The sequence below is a fragment of the Malania oleifera genome, chromosome 13 (assembly GCF_029873635.1).
Source record: "Malania oleifera isolate guangnan ecotype guangnan chromosome 13, ASM2987363v1, whole genome shotgun sequence".
NCBI classification, from domain to species: domain Eukaryota; kingdom Viridiplantae; phylum Streptophyta; class Magnoliopsida; order Santalales; family Ximeniaceae; genus Malania; species Malania oleifera.
In genome coordinates this window covers 23,723,666-23,745,491 of record NC_080429.1, presented here as the reverse complement: position 1 = coordinate 23,745,491, position 21,826 = coordinate 23,723,666, and the positions used below count along the sequence as shown (strand labels likewise).

Genomic DNA, 21,826 nt, shown 5'->3' with positions numbered 1-21,826 from the left:
ATCTCCATCTCTTTGAAAAAATTTCACGATATTTTAGTCTTCACGTGGGGTTTGGTCTCATCACTTCCCAATTAATTAAAAAAATAAGGGTCTCTTTAATTGTGAAAATTTTTATTTTGAATAATTATAAAAATTTGGCGTTTGATTCAAATTCCATGCTTTCAAATGTAAAGTAAGAATTAAAAATCTGAAAAAATAATAAAAAAATATTTTCAAACTTATCCATATAAATTTGAAAAATAAAAAAAAAATGAAAAATTAGTTAAATTTTTTATAATTTTTAATAAATTAAAATAAAAAATAAAAACTATTTTTCAAAACTAAACCAACCCTAAACAATTCAACATTTCAACTCTATATTTCCCTGAACATCTATATGTTTTAAATGGGTGTTAATAGTCATGTTAAATTGGTCAGGAGTAGTAATTTCAAACTCTTACGCTTAATGGGTCTTGAATTCTTTTTGTTCTTTTTGGAGATTTTAATCACTTAAAATGTTAAAATCAACCTTGCAAGAAAGATATTAAAAAAAATTAACAATTGAAAAAAATAAAATAAAGAATAATGCTCTGTTAATCAAATGGCTTGGAACCTGGTCTACTAAAATTTCCAACCATTTGATGTACATAATTAACATCTCCAAAAATATATGAAAAGTTTCTTCAATTCTAAATATTAATGTCTTATTTGAAACTTGCAAAAATATTAGAAAATGAAAGAAAAATTAAAAGCAAATTACTTTTTCATATTTGTTGTAAAGAAAAATGAGAAAGAAAAGGAAAGTATACTAAATCAACGAAAAATGATTTAATTTTACACATCATTAACATTTAATTTTTCTTAATTTTATTTATAGTAAATAGAATTTTTTTTTTAGTAATATTTAATATAGAGAAAAAATATAATAAAAAATAAGTTACATTTGAATTGATTTTTTTAAAAAAATTTTCAAACAAAACATTTAATTCAAATGGAACCCCAAAAATTTAGGTATTATATATGTACCAAGCATGCTCTTCTTGGCAGTACGTGTAAAGACTATAGAGCATTACTCAATCCTTAGCATACATTCCGGTATGATAATTCATGAATAAAAAAAAAATTAAAATTTTTTAAATGTCTGTTTTGGTTCAAAATTTTACTTATAAAAGGAAAACGGAAAAGGAAGAAACTTATTTTTCATTGTATTTTTCTTTTATATTAAATGCTATTAAAAGTGAAAGTTCATTATACAATGAATGAAAAAAATCAGATACTAATGATGAGTAAAATCAAAATTTTGTCCACAGTATTTTTTTTTTTTAATTTCTTTTTAACTTTTCTTAATAGTCAAACATGAAATTATAAATTTTTTCACATTTTTCTTTCCTTTTTCAGTAGTTTTTGAGTTCCGAAGCCTATTGTTCTCACTTCAAAACATTTTGCTCCGGTGCTCCCTATCAGACCAATTTTCAAATGATATTTCTACCATATTCGAATAATCTTCCACCTTAACATTGAATTGCTTCATAACCATCTAAACTAGAGTATCCAACCAAACCTGTTACTAAAGGTATAACTGCCACTTTATGTACCCAAAAAAGTCATCACGAATTCTATCGTCATCCTGCCCCTCTACAACAAATAAACCACAAAATGGGACTCTTGAAATTTTTATCGTTTTAACTGTCAACTTTGACGCAGGAAATTTACAAGAACAAAAGCAAACACTGAAAGAGTATTTAGGGAAAAAAAAAAAAAAAAAAAGGTAGTTTCGCTTATCCTCAGCCCTGGCTATTGGCCAAGTGGATTCATATACAAATTAAAAGGCAGTCCTCCTAACACTTCCCCCCCCCCCCCCCCCACCCAAAAAAAAAAAAAAAAAAAAAAATAATAATAATAATAATAATAATAACAAACACAGGCTAAAAACATCATCAACCAAATTTTGTATTACATGAATTAGGCAAATATTCGCAAATATACCTGATTAGTTTAATTTCAAATTAATTCTTTTTTATTAATTCCATAACTAAAAACAAGTTGGGATTTAAGAGTTGGGAAAGTTATTCCTGTAGTAAACAAGAGAAAATGACCTGGACAATCTAGTTGGGATCTGAAAAAAGCGAAGGAGAGTAGGAGGAGGAGAGTAGACAGGAGGTCTATGATGCGAGACAAAAGCTCAAGCAATCTAGTAGAAACATGGAGAGAAACAGAGGGGAGTGTTTACTGGTTAGCTCAACCTAATAAAAATGAAAATGAACTATGAATTTGAAGCAATCATCATCACCATTCAAGACACGATTCCACAGAACTAAATAAACCGTGTCATTCAGTAACTTAACAATCACAAACTGCCGTTATAGGAATATGTAACAAGATGCTAACGCCCGACAACCAAGCTCAGTTCAAGTTTTGCGTGGTTGAGTGGATCAAAGTGGTTAGTTTACTCTATAAATATATTTTTACTATTTCTAAATAAAATGGAATAAAAACATTTCTTACAAAAATCCTGTGTAGTCTTGCTCAACTTCAAGACCTGATGCAAATAATATAAGTCTTGAAATACTTGTGATGAGCTGGTGAGCTTCAAAGAGCACACCATCAAGTTCCAGCGCCTGCTGCAAGAAGTAAATGTGGGATCTGGGGCCTGCAGATCACATGAACAAGTTACAGGATGCACAAACATGAGAGAGATTAAATGGGGCAACACGGTATACTTTGTGGTGTTCTAAAAACTCAACTCCTTCAGTGTGTTGGGGGAGGTTGGTTTCTTCCCTACAAGCCAAGGTAACTACAGCATTTAATCAATCATGAAGCAGAAGGCATCAAGAAAAAATTTCAAAAAGGAAAAGCACAGTATTCAGTTTAAACACAAAACAGAAGACAGGGAAATAAAGAATTTGTAGAACGCTTCCCTCACTGGAGCATAGAGGGTCCAAATGTCCAATCTCCTGCACCTCCATCCAAATTTTGACATGTTACTTTATTTATCAATTGAAAAAGTAAAGAATAACATACAATGTAAATATACTCATATGGCACCGGCATATCCTACAACTATATTTGCATAGTTAAATGACAGAACAAATGCGTATGTTCTCTTGATTTAAATTTTTATTTTTATTTTCTCTGACAAGAAACAACTTTTTTAGCTTATAAATACAAATAAATAAAATTTATTTTCCATATTTTGGCTTAATTTCATGGAGTTGGAGGCTTGAGAGTATGCAGAACTGCTCCATGTCAAGTTAGGGCAAGTGCATACAGGGCTGACCTAGTCTAGAATTTTGAACTTAAGGATGCCACTGTTTTGAATAATTTTCCCTGGCATTTTAACTTCTAATCATTTTTAGGCCAGAAGAGACGAACGACAGGGAGCAAAACAAAGATAAAAGAGGAGAAAAGGCACGAAAAGTTCATTGGAACCATAGTCTGAACCATAGCTTGCTGATATTTGGAAGGTTTTGAGGAATTTCGATGAAAAGCACCATATTCTGAACCATGTCTTGCAGATAACTGGAAGATTATATTTTCTGATAGGATTTCAATAAGGTGTTTGCTTTATGCACCTGCACATTAAAGGAAGAGCTTAGGGCCAAAAGCAAGTGTCCCATTAAAGATTCACCCTCCTGAGAGCTTGAAAAACGCCAGGCATGCCCCTTGCTGCACCTCAGCATGCACCCAGCACTTCTGACTACATTGCATCAATTCTGTGCACATTACATCATTATACATAAAGTAATTAAACAGAAGTTTTTTTTTTTTTCTCAAATAGATCTATGGCAGTGCTGTCCTTGCATCTCCAAATCTTCAAGGGTGTATCTTCGTTTTCACCTTACCAGAGGAAATAGGAGCCAGGGGTTAAACTCTCAAACCATTTTCTTTTCGACACATTTCATGAACAAAAACCTAGCTGGTCATTGCTGTATTCTGGAAACATTTTCAAAATTGTTCATGTTCATCTTCATTACAATTAAACTAAAATCAAACCAAAGAATCATAAACAAAATGTTCAACGAAAATATAACGTACCAAAAAACACTTGGGTCTTCCTATTTTGCCACATCTCACATTTCTGCAAGTCCTTGTTACCAAATAAGTACACAGGCAGGACTCTAAGAGAAGGCCGAACCTTCAACCTTAACCATGCATCCTAAAGTGGTACATCTGCATCAGTCAACAGAAATATACCACCTACAAGTATAATAACCATGAACCAGAAAATGGGGAAGTTCATAACCAAAAATATATAAAGGACCATATACAATGTGGCAAACAAACAGTCTGCAGCATGTGGAAGAGCCGACTCGTGAATCAATCCACAGTTAACAAACTCAAAGAGATCCAGAAATTTTTATCTCAGTTCCAACATTTGGAACAACTCAATAGCCAACACGAGGGGAAAAAACTAACTCATAGAATGGACAAAAAAGATATAAAAACATTCACAAATTGAAATTAGAACAATTGACAATTATAAATCAACATAGACACAACCTTTTGAGAAGAAAATCCAATAGGTTAGCCACAAAGCTATCACAAAAAGCAACATTTTTCCACCATTTCAGATTTTCAATCTACCATCAGTTACATGGAGAGAGGACTTCGGTAGTAGACAACAATAAAAACATGGTCAGCTGGTACCTTGAGCAGGAAGAGGCATGCACCTTACAATGCATGCCATATATCTTAAAATCTGGGATGGGAGGAGTTGGCTTATTTGATTATTTAGATTGCCTAATTACAAGTTAAAAAGTAGTTTTAGTCTAAGATAAATTGTTCTTTTTTGTTTCCTTAAAAAAAAAAAGAAGATGATATATAAAACTGATGGCAGGCCTCGGCAGTTGGTACAAGGCTGTTCTATTCGCAGAAGTAGCTTCTCCACAATCCACATACAAAAGTAAGGCTGCAGACATATAACCCTCCTGAAACCCTGCCTCAATAAGAGCCTGGGGTGCTGGACTGCCTTTCTAAAAATAATGAAGGGAAACTCTTTTCTGTGTAGTGCACAACTTGATCACTTGCAAAGCCGTGTTAAATATTAATTTAACATGAGAAGACACATTGCTATTTATTTCCTATTTGCACTAGTCTCAATGTACTATGGCTATTATCACTTTTGGATCCACAACATCATGCTTAATTAGGTTTCCACATTTTACATTTTAAAATTATGTTCGTAAAAAAGGAACTTTTATGGCTACCCACTTCGGTGTTGAAATTTAGTAATCAACATTTAAGATATCATAAAATCTAGATTAGTAAAAACTGGTAGCACCTATTTTGACTTTGGTTTTGCATTCTTGGTTCCCCATGTTCTGAATGAAGCATTAAGATCTCCATCCATGAGATCAACTGCACAAAAACGTTGGTCATGAAAGCTAATAATCTTAACAATTCCATGGAGATCTTTTAAGTAAAGCAAATGGAATTCAGCTTGGAAAAGCTGAAATCAATCTCCAAATATAGCACAAATTAAATTCATCAAATTGATTTCAATCAACGTAAAGGAATATAAATTTGATACTTATGTGCAACATCAACCTACATGTGGAACTTCAAGGATTACCGTGAATTCCATTTTCCAATGTGGCCAGGCAGATATAAACTCAGGAAGGCACAAATCAATAATAATTGAATATCTAGGGTCATAAATGTATAAAACATACACTTTTACCTTTCCTACATTTCACACAATGAATCATAAATAAGCAACTTATCTAAACTACATCAAAACACACGAGTATGAGATATATTTCCAGAGATTCAAGTACTTCTAGAATTTTTAGCAGAAGGGAGGTGGAACCAGAGTTGGTGCGGATTAGGGTTCATTTTTTGGCTTCTTTTTGGTTTTCTGCTTTTGGTTTGTTTTCGGGGATATGGGTTATTGGTGTGCAACAAAACTAGCAGGCCTAGTTGTTCTAGATTTTATTTCATTTTATTTTATGTTTCAAGAGGACTGCTTGTATTCTGATGTGTTGTAATTATCTACTATTCTAATATAATTCTTGTTTTACAAACACCCCCCCACCCCACCCCCCCACCCCGCGGGCAAAAAAAAAAAAAAAAATCCTAAGAACCAAGCTATCATTATAATCAAATTCTCTCACAAAAGTTGCAAAGTATTCGGCTCAAATACATTAAAATGTCAGAAATCATTACCAGGAAATATGACAAAAATTTCAGAAACCTATTTGCCAGATCAACCAGATAAACACAATTCAAGCTAAAAAGAATACAACAAACTTGTCATAAAGGACAATACCACAATATTGGTAATTTATGGGGATATCAAATCCTGCCATTACTTTTATATCAATAACAATGTTTTTTGAGAGGATGATAAAAGATGACAGTAAGAAATATTTTTCAATCAAACAACTAGTTATCTCATACAGCATTTAATTTGCAGTGCATAAAAAAAGATAAAATATATATAACTAATTAAAAAATAAAACCAGGATGAAATTAGGGATAAAAATGTCCATAAGAATTGATTTTTCAACTAAACATAGGTATCTCGTACAACATTTTAATTTGCAGTCCACCAAAAAAGGTAATACATATATAAACTAATTAGTAAATCAAACTAGAATGGAAAATATACCTCCGAATTAGAGGGAGACACATTAGGCATGACCACACCAAAGTTAATATATCATCGGCTGGAGATCCATTGCAAGTCCAAGGGAGATATGTCCTGAAATACCCTATTAAACAGTGCAGGTTAGAACTGAGTTCTTACACCACAGAATACCTCCCTGGCTGGGTTCCACCTGGAAGTGAGGATGCCTGGTTCGTGATATCCTCCAAAACACGTTTCAATTCTGCTTTTGCTCTCTTGACAGATTGCTCAGTAGGGCCCTCAATGAACAGGTACAGCTTGCGTTCTCCTGGCCCTGGGATCCTACCTGGAGGATAATACTGCCCTCTCGTAGTAATAGCAGCTCCAGTCCATTCAGAAATTGGGCCCAGAGTTTCCTTGTGGGTCACTTTCCATCTAGCATTTTGTGGAAAATCGTTTATCTCCAACTCTGCTTCATAGTGTTCCGGCATTGCATCAGCTTGAATCTTTGCTAAGTTATGCTGCAGGTTGATAGCAGCTGCCAGAGCGGCTGCTCGAGCAGCCCCATCATTCGGGCCAATAGGCAGCACAGTCCCAGGCACAACTGTTGTTGCAGCAGGTATCGGTAGACCAAGTACACCAGGAAGAGAAACAGGCAGTCCACCATTTGGAAGCAGTTGGGCTGCTGAGGCCGAGTTTGGCAATGAAGCTGTACTAACTTTGGAGGCAGCAGCAAGGGCAGCAATCTGAGCAAGAGCAGTTTGCTGTGAGATGTCACCACCAGCTTTCCGTACCCCTTCATCTTCATCTTCTGAATCTGATTTGTCTTCCTCAAAACCATACTCTTTTGCCTGTGCTTTTTTTGCTGCTCTCCTCACTTCATCCTCCTCTTCATTAAATTTAAAACCACTTCCACCATAACCAGTCCCATGGGCTTGCTCAAGCCCTTGATTCACTTTTGCCATAAAACCATCAGCAAGGGCTTTCAGGTCATCAGGAACAACTTGCTCAGAAAGTTCCAAGGCTTTGACAAGATCAGGCGCATATCTTGCATCTTCCTCAGAGATGAAAGTGATAGCACAGCCCTTTCGCCCAGCTCGTCCCGTACGACCAACACGATGAACATAGTCTTCATAGTGATTTGGAACATCAAAATTGATCACCAATTCCAGTTCTTTCACATCCAAACCCCTGGCAGCAACACTTGTCGCAGTCAGTAAATTGCACACATTACTCTTGAAATCAGAAATGGTAGATTCACGATCTGTCTGATCTTTAGCCCCATGAAGTGAAAGGCAAGGATAGCCATGCCTAATCAAATCCTTGAACAAAGCATCACATTTCTCCTGTGAGTGGACAAATATTAAGATTTTCCCCTTCTCGTACCATTCTCCAAGTAATTCCAGCAATCTTAAGAACCTTTCATTTTCTTGTCTTACCTCAACCAATTGGGTTATGTCCTTGTTCACAACACTCCTCCCACCAACTTGTATTTCCACAGGCTTGTTTAACACTTTACGAGCCAAAATTTCAACCTGGCGAGGGAAAGTGGCAGAGAACAGTACAGTTTGACGATCTGGTCGTGTATTTTGAACAATTCGAGTTATCTGAGGTTCAAAACCCATGTCAAACATCCTATCAGCTTCATCCATAACCAAGTAAGTAACTCTACGCAGATTTGTGATTTTTCCACCACTGGTACAAAGTATGTCAATCATCCTACCTGGAGTACAGACAACAATCTCAGCTCCCCGCTTCAGTTCACTAATCTGTTGAGCAACACCAGAACCCCCATACACAGGCACACACTTGACACCCACTACCTTCGCGAACTTCTTAATATCACTGTGTATCTGCTGAACAAGCTCCCTTGTTGGTGCCATTACAAGCCCAATAGGTCCATCCCCAGCCACAACAGGTGGCTGGTCTTTGATATGCCTCAACATTGGCAGCACAAATGCCAGGGTTTTCCCAGAACCAGTTTTCGCAATGCCAATGCAATCTCGACCACTCATAATTATAGGCAGCGCCTGAGCTTGAATTGGCATTGGCTTTTCAAAGTTGAGCTTTTTTATTGTCTCCAAAATTTTACTTGCAAGTCCAGTTTGATGCCATGTTTTAATGGGCTTTGGCACATCCTTTCCATGTATCTTCAATTCTAACTGCTTCCTGTAAGCAACGACCTCTTCTGGCGTCATCCTTAAGATCTCCTTGACTTCAATATAGAAATTCTTCCGGAATTGTATATATTCAATCTTTGAGTGGTCAACAATTGATAATTTCTCGGCTTTGGTCTTTTTCACCCTCTTCATGAACTCATCGTCGTCCTCATCTTCTATAGACCCTTCATCATTGTCAAGGTCCTCATAATCTGAATCAGAATCTTCGCCTGGAATTATCCTGCCCATAGACTTAGTTGAACCTTTTCTCGGATGTTCTCCATTGCGCTGGTCATCAACTTTATCCTTTTTCTTCAAGTCCATATTTTTGCCATTAATGGTTGAAGGAGCCTCAGCATTATTCAGTTTTTCAACTTCAGGTAACACCATAGAACTCATGAAAGCATCTAATGGATCAATTTCGTCATCCCCAACCTCACCATCACCCACATTTTGAGAAGCAGTTGCAGCATTTCCATTTTCAGAATCTACTACCATTGCATCCCTATTTTCATCAGTATGCTTAACATCTTCATCCATGTTCATATCAGCCTCTGATTTCCCAATTGGAGGAACTTCCTCATCGTCAGATTCTCCTTCTAGGGTCCAAGTCTTACCAAACTTGGGCTCCTCAGCATTTTCTTGGCCGAGTTTCTCTCTCTCAGATTCTTCTTGCTTTCTCCTTAACTCTTGCCATTCTTGAACTCTCCTCCTCCGCTTTTCCATTTCTTCATCCAATTTCCGTTGTTCTTCTGCTAAATCCTCTTCCCTAGTGGTTTTCTTTTCTTTCTTATCTAATTCCTCATCACTCCTTCTCCTCGGGCTATCTTCACTGTCGTCTTTGTGCCTTCTCGACCTTCCACTCCGTTCTCGCTCTCTCTCCTTATAACCATCATCTCTTCTACGTCTTTTCCTATCACGGTTCCTAACATCATCATCATCACTGCTGTCATCCCTATCCACATCCCGACGCTTCTCCCTCTCTCGAATCCTTTCCCTTTCTCGTTCCTTCTCCCTATCCCTCTCTTCCCTCTCACGCTCCCTCTTCTCCCTTTCTCTCTCCCTCTCTCTCTCCCTCTCCCTCTCCCTTGCCCTCTCCCTCTCTCTTTCTTTCTCCCTTTCCCTTTCTTTTTCCCGCTCCCTCTCCCTATCCTCGCGTTCCCTCTCCCTCTCCCTCTCCCTCTCCCTCTCCCTTGCTCTATCTCGGCTTTCCCTCTCTCTCTCTTTATCCCTCTCCCTATCTTCTCTATCCCTTTCCACCTCCCTATCTTCTCTATCTCGGGTTTTATCACGAGCTCTTTCCCGCTCTTCCTCCCGGCCCCTAGTTCTATCTCTGTCCCTGTCCCTTTCTTTGTGCTTATCCCTTTGCTTTTCCCGCTCCCGATACTTCTCATCCACACTCCTCTCCCTCTCAGACCGTCGACTCTCCCGGTCTTTCTTCTCCCTATCCTTGTCCCTGTGCCTCTCCCCATTCCTCTCCTTATCTCTCTCTCTGTCGCGATCCCTTTCAGAGTAACTCCTCTTCGAATCCTCTTTCCTCACCAAATCTTCCTTCTTAGATTTGTGCTTCCCCTCATCCGCTGTCGCCATGAGTTGAGTTCAATAAATCAATCAATCAAGCCAACCACTCACTGACAGCCTAGTCTTGCAATCTCACAGTTCCCAATCGCAGGCACAGATTGCATCCTGCTTGACGCAAATTCCCAAAAACAAAAACGAAAAAGAATTAGTCACAAATCTATGAAATCGGAAAAGAGTATAAAGCATAAAAAACTACTGATCTCATGAGACGTAAACATCATGGTACACACAGGCTCATTACACGGTGTTCGAAAATCAATATGAATCGATGACTTGAAATAAATCCTATACCATAAGATGTTATTCGTAGTGGGAAAATTGAAAAGGAAAAAAAATATTGCAGCGTAAAGATGAAAGATGAATCGAAACAAACCCTAGAAATACGGAACAAGAGAGAACCAACCGTGGTTTCTGTTCGTAGACCGACGAACGGAGAGGAAGAGATAGAGAGCGCGCGTGAGAGTCCGCCGGAGAGTCGATCTGAATGGGAAGCTGCCCTCGATTCCCCAATTCCTCAAATTGAAGAACGCGGCCGCTTTTTAAGTACTTTTAATTTATTAATTGTATTATGCAGTTTAATAATATTACAGGAAAAAAAAAGACTAACCGCTTGGTTTGACTTAAACTTAATGGAATTAAATTTCAAAAATAAAATTACATTCCTGCTTTTGTTTTGCAAAATAAAAAATAGAATCATATTCTCACTCTAATACAATCACGACCAATCGAGGAATCACAATTCCAGTCCAAATAATAATAACAACTAACAATAATTACAATTGTTATGAAAAATATGAATAATTGTCACCCTTTCATTTTCCATTCCTTCATCTCCTATAAAAGGGTCATCTCCCTCCCATTCTTGTAATATACATTGAAAAATACTCGATAAAGGTAGACATATAGAAAGAATGGGAGAAAATGGGAGATAAATAGAAGAGAAATATTTTGTATAAGGTCGGTTCGAAATCATCTTATAAATCCTCTTGAGATAGTAAAATTTTTTTTCACATTCGCCTGTAGAGTAGGTAAAGCCGAATCACGTAAATTTCTGTTTCATCTCTATTTATTTTCCTACATCTTTTAGAATACGTTCTCAGCACGAGATTTTAACTATCTGAGATATTTCTTTAAATCATATTTAATTTATTTTTTATAAGTTTTACTCCATACAAATATAATATTCTCTAAAAGATAATATGTTTTTTAATGCTTAAAGAGTACCAATATTCAGAAGATATGGTAAGATAGTTCTTCTGAATGGGCAATATATTTAAAATTTTCATCTACGTATTTAATCTTCCAAAGAAATAGACCTCTTGAAAAGGCTATATATCTAATCTTCAAAAGAAATGGTAAATATTTACCTCATAAAGAGGGTATATTTTTAACCTCTCAAAGAAATGTTCAAATCGACCTCCTGAAGAGGTGAAATGTTTATCTTCCGAATGAGGTAGTATTTTTAACCTCCAAAAGAGGTGGTAATTATTACCCAATTTAATATTATAAATTGGAATCATACTTCTAAAGAGTATAAATTGAAAAAAATAAAATAATGTTTCTGAATAAACATATTTAAGTAACCCAAAAGGATGGAAGTAATATTATATTATTATCTCAGTTTTATTTTAGTTTTTACATTTTGTTTTCTAAATTATCTTATTATTGTTAATTTATTCAGATATCGAACTTAAGTAAAGTTAAATTTGTTCCCCTTGATATCAAAAGCAACAATTATTTATCATGAATTCTTGATGTTGATCTCCATATAAATGCAATGAACTTAGGAAACACTATTTTAGATGGAAATACCGCATCCCTGCAGGATCGCGCGAAAGTTATGATCTTCCTCCGTCATCATTTAGATGAAAAATTAAAGACTGAATACCTCACTGTTAAAGACCCACTTATCCTATGGAAAAACTTAAAGGATAGATTTGAGCACAAAAAAACTATAATTTTACTAAAAGCTCGATATGAATTGTTGCACCTGAGGTTGCAAAATATTAAAATAGTCAGCGAATATAACTCAACTTTGTATAAGATTAACTCGAAGTTAAAATTATGTGGTGAAAATGTTATAATTGGTGTATTCCCAAAAGGGGGAGTGAATTGGAATTTTAAAACTTTTTCACCTAGGTTGATTTATGCAACAACGGTATGTACACAACCTAAAATCAGTCTATACAATTTCCAAACGCGTAGATAAATATATTGTGGAAATTAAGTCAAATGCATCATTCACCCATAACATACACGTGCCGTAAATATAAAATGCAGAAATATAAGCAAACACACGATATGTTATCGGGGTTCGGCCAACTGTGCCTACGTCCCCGCCTCAAGCTCGCAAGCTTGAGGATTCCACTAATAGCTCACTTAAGGGTAGAGCGGCACCGTTTACAACTAGGTCAAATTAACACAGGGCTAACCTTAACCTTAACCAAGTCAATTAGCAAGGCTGACCTCAACCTACACGCCTTAACAGGACGACGCACCTAGCTTTCCTAACCGGGTCTAAGCCAATCCGGGACTATTCTAGGGTTAGTCTCCCTCTTCAGGCCTGTGCCTGGAAATACAATAGTATTTGAAATACAATGAAATGGTATAATGAAAATGCTTTCCAAGTAAAGCAGATGTGTACCCAGATACGCGCAATCACAAACACCACAGTATGATTCAATATGTATGCTCAATGTGGTCTAGATGGTTCAACTCTCAAAGTATTTTCTATCAGTGTAATGAGTACGTGAGAGTGTCAAACAAACAGTCTTTGTATCACAAGAAATGTTCAATAAATAAGTTCACACAAAGATGTCTAGTCTCAAGTATTTCAATCAACAGGATATTTCAAGGATGTGAGTATCAAATGAAATATGAGCTCGGTTTGCAAAAGATGCGTAATCTTTGTCTTCAGCAAATAATATATAAGTGAAAGAATATTGCAACAAAGACCACTATCTCATAAACAAATATCTCTTCAAATATATTTTTCAATACAAAGCACACTAGATATTTGAAAATGATTTTAAACAGATTTTGCAAACAAAATACTATAAGATCTTTTCAGGATATTGCAATGAATGTGCAAGCTTAGAAAATCTAACAAGGTCTTCTTAGGATAGACTTATCAACAAAGTCCCCTAAGAATCCTTAGGTTTTGCTCTCTAATAAAATCGTGCCAAGCAAACAAAATAAGGAGAGCAAACCTATTCAAACACACTCAATCCACTTACAAATGATGTAGGCAATAATAAAAGGCAAGCTTGAGTGAATGAGGCCCAAAAATGAGTAGAATAGGGTTTTTATTTTTCAGAGAATTCTTCCCTAATCAAAGTGGCTAATCTCTTTTAATTTTTTCAAATGAACTCATATATATAGGCAAGGGAGAAAATATGACCGTTGGGGACCTATTGGGTATTATTAGAAAAGTTTAATGATGTTTAAAGCATTTTAACCCTGTTTAAAAAATATTAACTGCGGTAAAAAAATCAGGGCAACCCGAGAGGTCCGGTCGACCAGAAATGGTTCGGTCGACCAGGACTCAAATGGCTTGGTTGACCAGGGGACTTTTGAACTGAAAGGCTCGATGGACCAGAGAGGGAGATTTCCCAAAATTCTGAGTTTCGGTCGACCAGAGCATTTTGAACTTCCTGGTTCGGTCGACCATACCATTGGGAATTCTCCTGAGGATCCTTCGGTCGACCAGGTAGTTGGAGTACAAAATTGATCGGTCGACCGGGAGGTCAAAATGTTGACTTCTAGGTGGTTCGGTCGACCGGGGTCAAATGAACTACAGGGTCTCGGTCGATCGGTACCTAGGTCAACAGTTGACCCAGGGATGGTTCGGTCGACCAAGCCAAGAATGAACTGTTTTGGCCGATCGATCAAAAGTGCACCAAGTGTGCATTTCGGTCCCATCTTAATACAATAAAGCCCTATTTAAGTGCCTAACAAATATATGTGAATAAGTGTGTGTCCTGGGGTCACTCGGGTCCAAAATAGAGACACCGAAAAAATTCGGTGTCGGTCGACCGAAGGGTACACCCTAGGGTCTTTCTAGGTCCTTTCTCATTCATGATTTGGTTTGAGCTTATGTAGTAAATCATACATGTGATGTGTGTGAGCTTATTACGAACCCAATACTTACTTACTATTACAGACCAATATAAATATATTACAATGAATATGATTTGGTCTTCAAGTTTTTCTTGCTTTGTGCACATCTTGATCTTATCACCCTTAGTTCCTGCACAACACCTCAAACGCTCATTAGATACAATGAGTATTTGTCAAAATCAAAACCGGGGGTGACCAATAAGGTTAACAGAAAATATTATTGATGAAGACATGCTTGAAAAAACTTTTACTATTTTACAACCCACTAATGTGCTTTTGCAGTAACAATATAGGGATATGAAATTTACTAGGTCTTCTTGTTGCTGAGCAAAATAACAAACTTTTGATGAAAAATCACCAAACTCGTCTAATTGGTTCGATCTCATTCCATGAAGTGAATATAAATACATCTTATGGTCGAGGACGAGGCCGCAGGCATGGTCATGGCTGTAGTCGAAATAATCACTGACATCGATCTGAGGCTGCAATCCCCAAGAAAAGGAATGACTCCAGAAGAGGGATGGACCCAGAAGCAGGATAATTATTAAGATCAATGACCCAAGTATCATGAAAATAAATGGTACAGATGTGTCGTTGGTCACGTACCTGTCGTATGCCCAGAAACTTGGTAGATCTATTGTAACATCCCTCAATTTCTTAACATAAATTATCACATAATAAATAAAATGGTCAACCCGAACCCGTGGGTAGCGGCGACACCTGTCAAACACAGTGAAAAACCTAACAGCAGTAAACATAAAATCTCAAACATCCAATCATAAAACATAATACCAGAGCTTTCTATATCATCAAAATACTGTTATGATATACAACCTCCAAAAGTCAAAATAACACTAGGATTAAATAACAAAAACTCCCGATCCTAGTTCAATGCTTACCCTTCTAGTAGGGAAGTTCCAATCACTCAATGGCGGCTCTAGCCCGCCGGTTTCATTGGATTTCCTGAAAATCATTTAATGTTCGAGGGTGAGACACTTCTCAGCAAGGGAAAATAAACTAAATACAGTTGTGTGGTAACATGAATATTTAATGCATTTATACGTATACAGTACATTTCATAATTCTATAAACATCATCATATCGTACTGGGTAAAGATATATTTTCACATCTGTTAATAAATCATAACATACATAAAATCATCTATTATAATTGTAGTACTGAAAACAAACCCAAGATGAATAGCTAGCTGTTGTCATGTATTACCCCCCATGAAGGGTTGTGTAGCCCAAAAGCGGGACCCGACAATGGCTGGCCGACCACTGCCGAATCAAATATGTCTGTAAGTATGATGAGTCCGCCACACCTTGGTCCGGACTGCCAGGTGGACGTCCACACTCTATTGAAAGCCACATCGACTATCCATCTCCCGTCCCCTCGTGGGATGGTTAGCACTAATCTGACGTAGATATCTGATCTACACATATAGCTACGGTACCGAGCCCCTAAACTGAACTAAACTAACATCCTGGTGGTGATAACATATAATACATAATCATATATATAACTTCATTACGGCCTCGTGCCGAAAAAATAAATGCGGCATCGTGCCGATAACATAAATACGGCCTCGTGTCGATAACATAAATACATTGCCTCACGCGAATAACATAAATACGGTCTCGTGCTGATAACATAAATATATGGCCTCATGCTAAAATTGTTTCAGATATATATATTCTGAAAATATATCATTTATCACATAATCGTCAAAACCATCACAACATAACTTATATTTTCATAATACCTGAAATTATGCTTTGTTCGTAAAATATTTCACATCATAATACATTTCACATAAAATAATATTCATGCCACACATATGTTATTAAAAGTCATTCTTCATATTCTAAAATCGTGATTTTCCGGCACCTCATACATACATATATATTTTAATCATTATAGCAGTATTTTCCCAATCGTACATTTCATTCGTAATACACAATATAACATATGTTTTTCCAGAAAATAAATTTACTCATAATCAATAATAATTTGTATGGAAAATTACTGCTTTAGTTTATTCTTTTACCTGGCTATTGAAAAATTTCTTAAGACCCAAATCCTACGCCCTTACCGCCCGAAATTCAACTCCTGAAATTTACATTTTCCCCAGATTAATTAAACTATTTCTCCAAAATAATACTCATCTAGCCTTCCCTAGGTTCCATATACATCAAATTAATATTTAAACTATTATTTAACATCCCAACTTAATTTTTTAAATTTTTCCTGCGGGTTCCAAAATTACACTTGCGGCGCTCACCTGGGCCCTAAATTTCAGAAATCCTACTTCAGTCCTAAATGCTTAATATTTTAGCATTTCCAAATTAATGCTAATTAATTAAAAATAAGCCCCTTAATAATCGCCGCACCCCAAATTTGGGGTTTTGGTCCGACACCCCCACGAGAATTCCGTCCCACTAGACTTGTAGAGAATCATCTCTAGATTCTCGTGGTGGTGTCCATTCATCAATTGGACTAATATTTTGTAAGAAATTAAAGAAAAAGAGAAAAATGGCTTACCCAAGGGAATACGCCTACGCCGCTCCTACGACCGATCCGCTCCGGTAGAAATGACGGCAGCGGTGAATGGAGTCTAATGATATTTTTGGATTTTCGATCGGGTGAAAATTTGTCATGAAATCGAGGAGAGAGAGGGAGAGAGAATGTGAGGAGAGAGAGAAAGGACTTGCAGACGCAAGAGAGTAAAAGAAAAGAAAAGAAAAGAAAAGAAAGAAGAAGATAGGAATTTGGGGGGGGGGGGGCATCAATGTTAGCTTCTAGGAATCACCTGAAGCTTCCTTAAGCTTCAGGTGATATAATAATAATAATAATAACATATTTAATTAATATTAATAATAATATATTTTATTAATAAAATAAAAATTAATTTTAATTAATTTTTTCCTTTTTTTATAAATCCTTTTAATTAATTACTTAATTAATTATTTATTATTTATTATTTATTTTATTTTATTTTATTTTTTTATTTTTGGGAATCAATCCACTAATCTTCTATAACCCTTTTTAGGGTTATTACATTCTCCCCTTATAAAAATTTTGTCCTCGAAATTTGCCATTCCCCCGTTTCCCTTGAAACACTTCCAATTTTTTTATTTTAATTATCCTCACTTATGGCGGAGGAATACCATGGTTACAACGAGAGCTCTGGGAGATCACAACTATTCAAAATTCTCCCAAAACCATTCACATTTCAAAACTAAAACTCTATCTATCTTACGTTACACTATACAAATAAAAACTACAATACTATTACATTCACTTGACTGGCTCAGCTCTAACTCAACTGAATAAGTGCGGATATCTCTGGCGCATTTGATCCTCTAGTTCTCAGGAAGCCTCCTCAATGCCATGGTTGCGCCACAGAACTTTTACCAGTGGAATCTTCTTCGTGCGTAACTCATGTTCCTTCCAGTCAAGAATCTGCACTGACACTTCCTCATAAGCTAAAGTATCGCCCAACTCCAGTGCTTCATATCTAATCACATGGGAGGGGTCTGAAATGTATTTTCTCAGCATAGAAATGTGGAATATGTCATGGATCCTAGATAGGACCAGTGGTAATGCCAAACGATAGGCAACTGGACCCACTCTCTTAAGAATCTCGAATGGTCCAATATACCTAGGGCTCAGCTTACCCTTCCTCCCGAACCTTATAACACCCTTTAGTGGTGCCACCTTCAAGAACACGTGATCTCCTGTGTCAAACTCCAATTCTCGCCGACGAGTATCAGCATAACTCTTCTGCCGGTTCTGCGTTGTCCTGATCCTATCTTTGATGAGTCTGACTTTATCCTGAGTCTGCTGTATCAGCTCTGTCCCCAATACCTGTCTCTCACCAACCTCATCCCAATACAACGGGGATTGGCACCTCCTGCCATACAGTGCCTCATACGGTGCCATTCTAATGTTGGCTTGGTAGCTGTTATTATACGCAAACTCAACCAATGGCAAATACTGCATCCAACGACCTCCAAAGTCCAGCACACATGCTCGCAGCATATCCTCCAGAATCTATATCGTCCTCTCTGTTTGTCCATCTGTCTGAGGATGAAAAGCTGTGCTGAACGACAACTGAGAACCCATGGCCCCTTGCAGACTCTTCCAAAAACGAGATGTAAACCGTGGGTCTCTATCTGAAACTATGGACACTAGGACGTCGTGGAGTCTAACTATCTTCTGGATGTATAACTCAGCCAATCTGTCCAAGGAGTAGCTAACTCTGATTGGCAAAAAGTGGGCTATCTTCGTCAATCGATCCACCACTACCCAAATAGCGTCCTGTCCATGCAATGTTGGCGGTAATCCTGAGACGAAATCCATCGCTATATGCTATCACTTCCACTCAGGAATGTGAAGTGGTTGCAACGATCCCGCCGGCCTCTGATGCTTAGCCTTCACCTGCTGGCACGTCAAACACTGATCCACAAGCTGAGCTATCTCCCTCTTCATGTTGCTTCACCAAAAGGACTCTCGGAGATCCCTGTACATTTTAGTGTTACCTAGATGTATAGTATATAGGAACCGATGCGCTTCCTCTAAAATGACCCTCTTGATCTCAAGATCGGCAGGAACGCATAACCTGGTACGGAACTTCAAGGCTCCATCATCTGAAATGCTGAACTCTGGTTCCTGACCATCCTGTACCTTTCCCATAAGCTCTACTAATTCTGCATCATTCCTCTGAGTTGCTTTAATCCTCTCCTATAGAGTCGGCTGCAAAACCAAATCAGTATTGAACGCCTGGGGATCGCCCTCTACTAGCTCTACGACGAGCCTTTCTAGATCCATCTGAATCGGATGCTGAATCTCCACTACAGATACAGATGAATCCACTGATTTCTAACTCAAAGCATCAGCAACCACATTAACTTTTTCCGGGTGGTAACTGATAGTACAGTCGTAATCTTTTATTAGCTCTAGCCATCTCCTCTGCCTCATATTCAATTCTTTTTGCATGAAGAAATACTTTAAGCTCTTATGGTTAGTAAATATCTCACACCTACCCCCATATAGATAGTGCCTCCAAATCTTCAGTGTATAAACAACCGCCGCCAACTCCAGATCATGGGTAGGGTAGTTCTTCTCATATTCTTTCAACTGTCGTGAGGCATAGGCTATTACTCTCCCCCGCTGCATCAATACACATCCGAGCCCTTTATGGGACGCATCACTGTAAATTATGAACCCCTCTTCTCTTGAAGGAATCGTCAACACAGGCGTAGTGATGAGTCGCTGCTTCAACCCCTAGAAGCTCTGTTCACATTCATTAGACCACTCAAACTTCGCTCCTTTCCTGGTCAATCTAGTCAACGGGCCTGACGATCTAGAAAAGCCCTCAACAAACCTGCGGTAGTACCCAGCCAATCCTAGGAAACTCCTGATCTCGTGCACGTTCTTTGGTCGTACCCAGTCTACTACCGCCTCAATCTTACTCGGATCAACAGAAATACCACCCTTGGTTATAACGTTGATTCACTTGAAAAATGAGCAGCTCAAAAGCTATCCCAAGTATAGGAGTTCTATCGTGTAATATTAAGCCCAAGGGCTAGATCGTCTCCTCAAGGAATGCGTTTTAAACTCAGATTTTACTTTCTTCCAATCGAAATTAAAAAGGTACTGAACTCAGTTCAGATTCGGGTTTTCAAGATTGTGGAGACTTAAATGAAAACACAAATTAAAGTCCTAAAACTATCACGCACGGAATTAAATAACAATAATGAAAACCCTAGTCTACTTAAGGAACACTAGATCATACTAACTAAAAATGGAAACTTTAAATATGAAATTAAAATAACAATAATGAAAACCCTAGTCTACTTAAGGAAACACTGGGACACGCGTTAATTAAAAATGGTAACCTAGAACATGGAATTAAAAACACACAATGGAAACTAAACTAGACACATACTAAAAAAAAAACCGAACCTACTAAAAATCGAACCTACTAAAAATCGAACCTTTAGCACAATTAATAGATCAAATCAAGACTCACAATTTAAATGCAAACATGAATTCAACAAAAATTTAAAAAAACGTAAACAATAACGGAACACAATAAAAACACAACCTTTACTAATCATAGACCCTAACTAAATCGAATTTCGACAAAAAAAAATATCTAAATTTAATTAAGAATGCTAAATTAAAATAACTATCAATTAGATAAATAAAGAGATTAATTTAACAATAATGAAATACCCAACATTACTCAACTTAGACAAAAAGAAAGAAAACTCCAATAACATTAAAAAAAAACTAAACTTTCTTCAATATTCCAAGATTCAAAGAAAAGTAAATAAAAGAAAGAAAGAAAGGAAAAGAGAGAGAGAAACAAATCCACGGAGCCGTGAAGTTGCTGCTGTGCTGGAGAAGTTGCTGCTGCGCTTTGGTGGTCCTGCTATGGAGTCGGCTAGTGTTCTGCTGTGCTTGGGGACTACTGAAGATGGTGGAGGAGGCTGGCCATACTGCAAGAGGGCAGAGGATGCCAAGAAAAACAGAGGAAAGGGGGAGAGTGAGGGAGGAAAGATAAAGGGAAGGAAGAGAGACAAGGGGAGAGAAGCAGAATTGAAAAGAACAAAAAAAACAAACTAAAGAAGAAGAAGAAGAAGAAGAAGAAGAAGAAGAAGAAGAAGAAGAAGAGAATGGGGAGCCATGGGGGCTGCCTCCGCAGGAAGAGAAAGAGAAGGGTTAAATAGGATAGGGGGGGAAAGCCCTAGACCCGAATAGGAAACCCGAATTGCTATATTTTTTTATTTTTTTCATTCTCTATTCATCGCAAATCTAACTCTTCTGGAGCCCGTATCTCACAAAACTTAAAACACAAAATTTGTAGATGATCCTTTCCTCTTTCTCTATAAATTTAAATCGTCTCTATCAGAGCTTGGATGAAAAAGTTATGCATAAAATACAAACAGGTATTGGTTTTGATTCTCGGGAATTTTCCTGCAACAAAAAATTACCAAATTCTCATAAATAGTGCAATAAAGTTCAAGAATGATGATTTTGGCATTTTATTAAAATATTGGATAATTTTGGACATTTAATTAAAAATATAAACCGTAAAGGTCGGGTTAAACGTTCAATTACGCAGTTTCGGAGCGTAATCAAACGTGTCCAAGGAAGGTAACCTGTTCTAGCCAGAACTCACACTTCTTGAGCTTCGCATATAGCTTCTTCTCTCGCAACACCTGCAACACTATACTCAGATGCTCCTCATACTCCTCTAGACTCTTCGAATATACTAGTATATCATCAATAAATACTACCACAAACCGATCCAAGTACTGGTGAAAAACCATGTTCATCATATCCATAAACACTGCAGGAGCATTCATCAACCCAAACGGCATAATTAGAAATTCATAGTGACCATAC

At 37.1% G+C, this 21,826-nt stretch overlaps 1 protein-coding gene across 9 annotated transcripts; it reads right to left on the bottom strand.

Moving 5' to 3' along the window:
- Positions 1–2,283: 2,283 nt before the first annotated feature.
- On the bottom strand, positions 2,284–10,875 carry LOC131146177 (DEAD-box ATP-dependent RNA helicase 42). Of its 9 annotated transcripts, none has more exons than XR_009134253.1 (4): positions 10,691–10,875; positions 6,590–10,392; positions 2,700–4,135; positions 2,284–2,629 (listed from the first exon to the last, which is right to left on the bottom strand). XR_009134253.1 is itself a non-coding variant. In XM_058095562.1 (2 exons), the coding sequence occupies exon 2, from the start codon at positions 10,294–10,296 to the stop codon at positions 6,724–6,726; it is 3,573 nt and encodes a 1,190-aa protein (XP_057951545.1). In that variant the 5' UTR covers positions 10,297–10,392; positions 10,691–10,875; the 3' UTR covers positions 6,451–6,723. The 9 variants fall into 9 exon arrangements, 1 of the variants encoding a protein (XP_057951545.1); XR_009134256.1 differs by having other exon boundaries at positions 2,724–4,135; XR_009134255.1 differs by having other exon boundaries at positions 2,284–2,939; positions 3,558–4,135.
- Between the last annotated feature and the right edge of the window lie 10,951 nt (positions 10,876–21,826).